At 36.2% G+C, this 4,239-nt stretch overlaps 1 protein-coding gene across 1 annotated transcript; it reads left to right on the top strand.

Annotated features, from left to right (window-relative positions):
* Window positions 1-2,610: 2,610 nt before the first annotated feature.
* Window positions 2,611-3,601, top strand: LOC121227017 (uncharacterized). The gene is made up of 4 exons (XM_041110522.1): window positions 2,611-2,646; window positions 2,735-2,817; window positions 2,939-3,085; window positions 3,472-3,601. Exons 1-4 carry the CDS (start codon window positions 2,611-2,613, stop codon window positions 3,551-3,553), a joined length of 348 nt encoding a protein of 115 aa, XP_040966456.1. The 3' UTR covers window positions 3,554-3,601.
* Window positions 3,602-4,239: the final 638 nt, after the last annotated feature.

The raw sequence follows: 4,239 nt of genomic DNA, 5'->3' as shown, positions 1-4,239 counted from the left end.
TTTGTTTGATAATTAGGTTACTAGGTTCAATTGCTAATATCTTTTGATCTGGTAGGTCTAAGTCATATTTAATGATTGTTGAATCTTGCTCTTTTGTCGGAGATTGGACAATCTGATGAGTGTCATTTTACTCCAACTCATTTTTTTTCTTTTGGTTAAATCGTTTTGAATGATTTAATCCAACTTGTCAGAGGAGCTAGTATCTTCTTTATATTTATGTTAGGAGAGTATTATCATTGCACCGAATAACTATTTCCGTCTTCTTCTTGTGGGCTGTTCTGAATAAGATTTTATTCACTTTAAGGACTGTTATGCTAACTTAATATTTTTTTATATATTGCCAATTTTTGGTGGCAAAAAAGGCGATTATTTAGTGCTATGGGTAAAATGTTGTGGTTGAAATGTGCAAGAGCACGGCTTAAGCACAAGATTCTTTATCAGAACTACCGGGGTTTATGCTCATGGATCATAATTGGATGGCTTTTCTTTTGTAGTATTTTGTCTCTTTCAGATTTTTGGTTGTATTACTATTTTAAGAATTGTGTTGTGCTAGGGAGGGATGGAAACCTATCACCCCTCTAATTTATTTTGAACTTCCTTTGGTGAAGAATGATTATTGTTAACTTGTATAATTGATTTTACAGCTTGAGATATGTTTGGGATGATTTTGGTGCTACTGATAATCTATAGTGCCCATACTGCTGATGAATATGGAGGTAGAAAAAAAACTCGTTATGAAGTGTTTGGAGTTACTAGTGATGCTGATAGTTGGAAGAAATTTGGTATTTTGAGGGAGAAGGAGAAAGGCTTACATATTTTGACCAAGAACAGAATGTTAGAAAAGGATCCGTGGTCTCGCATTCATGATAGCTTGTTTCCCACTTCAGGTGATAATGACTCACTCAAAGATGGAACAAGCATGGCTTCTGATGATCCCAGGATGTCAGCCATGGTCTTGAAACTGGAAATATAGATTCAGTTGGAATGACTATGTGCCGATGATTCCTATCTTGGTTGACAAGTGTGCCCAGAGGACAATAATGATTACCATTTCCACTAAATCACATAACTGCTGATGATGATCTTAGGTTTTTAATATATCATGAGGACAAAGAAAATAGTGATCTTTATATTATGGTTGGGGAGATTGGGATTTTGAGGATGTTGACAGGATGTTCAGGTAGTTCTTGAAACCCATCTTATCATTTTTATGCTATGCTTTACCATATAAATGTGACACGTAGCTTAGTAGGACTTCCGTTTGAGTATAATTTGAATATCTACATTTATAAATCCATAACTACCACATGTATGTACGTGCACCCTGTATGGATGAATGAATATTGTAGGTTACAAAATACTACTAATATTTCTCACCTTTCATATTTTCTTGCAGAAGTGTGATTCAACATTTGGGTTGGGGGGTCTCAGTAATGAAGATGATATGTGCTGGTTTTCATCTTCACAAGTGCAGAAGGATTCAAGGTGCATTGAAGGCTGATGCTAAACTGAATGGCTTACAGAGTGCCCAACTTCTAGGTCAGCCAGTGCAGGTCTGGCAACTGTTGACTCCATCAAGAAAAGTGAATTTCTAAATGAAAAATAACTTCTGTAAATATGAGCAGTGATAATGTTGGTCTTGCTCACTTGTCTTCTGTGCATGTACCCAATAAAGAATCTGAAAGTAAGGATGGGTCGACACCCAGTGAGCAGGTTAGAAAATCTTTCTTGCTCCTATATGATTGTTTCTTCCTGATCTTTTGAATTTCACATTTTGTTTTAGAATATTTAGTTATCTTGTCTATAGCACCTAGAAGTTGTCATCCTTCAAAAGTGTTTTAGGCACTTCTTCCTTTCTGAATATGAATTTAATGCTAGAATAAATTAAGGTCAGGGTAGAAATATAACTATTGTGGCACTCCAAAGGAAAACGTTTCCTTCTATCATCATGAATTACTTTGTTTTGTAGTGTATGTTCTATTTGATTTGGATAACAATCACGTGATCAACTTTTTGGCTGATTCAGAATGAAAGGATCATTGTTATAATTTTTCCTTAACGCATTGTTGCCATGTGGACTTTTATTATGTTGTTTTATTGCATTGCCAATTACAGATCAGTCCACAAGAAAAGCATTCAAAGCAACATAGAGCATCAGGAGAACGAAAAGATCAACATCTGGAAAATGGTGGTTCTTTTACCCAATATGATAACATCAAGCAGTTTGCAGATGCAAAGCACCCCTTTAGGCAATTCATCCTGTCAACTCTTCTTCTCCTTGGATGTTCAGCGGGAGCAAACTAAACGATGGACCTGATTCTGTGAATTACAGACAGACAAATATCCTTATATTGCATCTCAGCTATAGTGGTTCTTTGGATCAAGTTTCAATCTGTCCAACTGTTTCTAGTGCCAAATCTGAAAAATAATGGCCAATCATCTTCAAAAAACGAGTCATCTTATGCATCAAATCAGTACATTCGATAGAGAGTTTCATGGTCCTTTTTTGAGGCTTTGCTATTATAAAATGAGAAGAGGGGAAAGCTACATCGGCCACAAGATACACAAATCCCACTAACAGGATGTCAAAAAGCAAAAACTGATACTCGGATGGCATTCTGTGATCCAGTTACTAATCAAAAGCAGGTCTGTATGTTGAACAGGATGAAGGTCATAGTGAAGTTGAAGGAGTTAGTGTAGGAAATTCCCAGCAGAACTAGATTCTTCAATGTAGGGAGAGCTCTTGTGTATTTCTCCTTTTGTGAAGTCTCGCTGGAAGCAACTAGTTTTCGGCAGCTTCAACAAGTCATGGAAAAGGTGTAGTAGATGGAAAGGTTTTCTATGTGCAAGTTGCATGTGTTTTCATGTTGTGCATGTGCGTGTCTCTTTGGTAATCCATAAAAATGGTAATTGATTAAGTTAAAACTCTGAATTTCAGCTGGATATCAGGACAAAACTGTGCATACGGGATAGTCTGTATCGTTTGGCTAGGAGTGCCGAACAAAGGCATAATTGCACAAAACAAAAGTGGCATCGGTGATGGTAATGATGGAAGTGGTTCATCAGCGTCCGAAGAAACAAACAGGTATGTGTTCATTACTGAAGGATTTTTAGCATTATCTTGTCCTGTTAGTTACTATAGAGTGAAATGTTTGTTTTCATGCTTTGGCTTTTAGACTGTAATCCAATTATTTGTGGAGCACGATATTTGATTTGAACTATGACCTTCGGTAAAAAGCATGGTAAGAATTGAACCTGAAAGTATCGTTTAGTTGGATCTAATAGAATTTCATCTTGCATTGCCAAGCTCTTGTTAGTACATGAATTTTTGAAGGAAACTTATAGAGTCAATTGGTAGAATCTGCTTGGCTGTACTAAGACTATTTACTTTGCTTTTCCTTTCTTTTACCTTTGTTCTTAGTTAACTCGATCTTCCGAAACAATTCTAATTCTAAGTTTTGGTATATCCAGGTGCACCGGGTTTATGGATATGGAAACTGATACAAACCCTATAGATAGATCCCTAGCACACCTACTATTTCACAGGCCTTAAGATCCATCTCAAGGCCAGTTACTGATTACTGCTTGTTGAAGTCTCATGGCAAGGTAAGCATCCTTTATGGCTATTGGTTGTTCTTCTATGTACTCGAAGAAAGTTCATTTTTTTTAATGGATTGGGATGACAGATCATGGCTCTATCACGATCACCTCTGATGATGCCTGAAAAGTCATTGGTCACGAAGAAACTGATGCCGTTCAGATAAAAAAGTGCCCGACAAACAGTAACAGCAGGTATAGGGATTTATTAAATCTTGTAAATTTAATCTATTTGTTTATGATAATGTATAATGGTGGTCGTTGTGAGTCCAGCGAACATAGATGCAGGTTTCCTTCCCTGTTTTAGACCTTTTTTTTTTATATTTAGATCACCCCATGGTCTTTATTAGTTGGTTGTGTTATTAAATCCTTGTAACGGTTTTTGATAAGCACTTCCGGTTTTGCGTTTTCACAAATCAGCCTTCTTGTCCTAATCTCCCGGATTTTTCCTTCTCTCTCTTTTTTTGTTCTTTTATATAATAAATTTCCCCTTTTAAGATTACAATAGCCACTAAGTTTTATCTTCATTGGCATCGTTGCTGCTGTAACATCTTGAAGATGTAAGTTTAACTCATGTAATAGCTTCCCTTAAGGATTGGGAGAGTTTATGGTTTAAGAATTATATAAAAAGAAGATTATACA

The sequence above is a fragment of the Gossypium hirsutum genome, unplaced genomic scaffold (assembly GCF_007990345.1).
Source record: "Gossypium hirsutum isolate 1008001.06 unplaced genomic scaffold, Gossypium_hirsutum_v2.1 scaffold_719, whole genome shotgun sequence".
Lineage (NCBI taxonomy): Eukaryota > Viridiplantae > Streptophyta > Magnoliopsida > Malvales > Malvaceae > Gossypium > Gossypium hirsutum.
Note: the sequence above shows the minus strand (reverse complement) of the source record. Positions and strands in the feature narration are given on the sequence as shown.

Coding starts and splice junctions, on each gene's coding strand:
- LOC121227017 (XM_041110522.1), top strand. CDS start 2,611: ATGGCATTCTGTGATCCAGTTACTAATCAAAAGCAG. Junction 2,647..2,734: donor CAGTTACTAATCAAAAGCAG/GTCTGTATGTTG, acceptor TCTTCAATGTAG/GGAGAGCTCTTGTGTATTTC. Junction 3,086..3,471: donor GCGTCCGAAGAAACAAACAG/GTATGTGTTCAT, acceptor TGGTATATCCAG/GTGCACCGGGTTTATGGATA.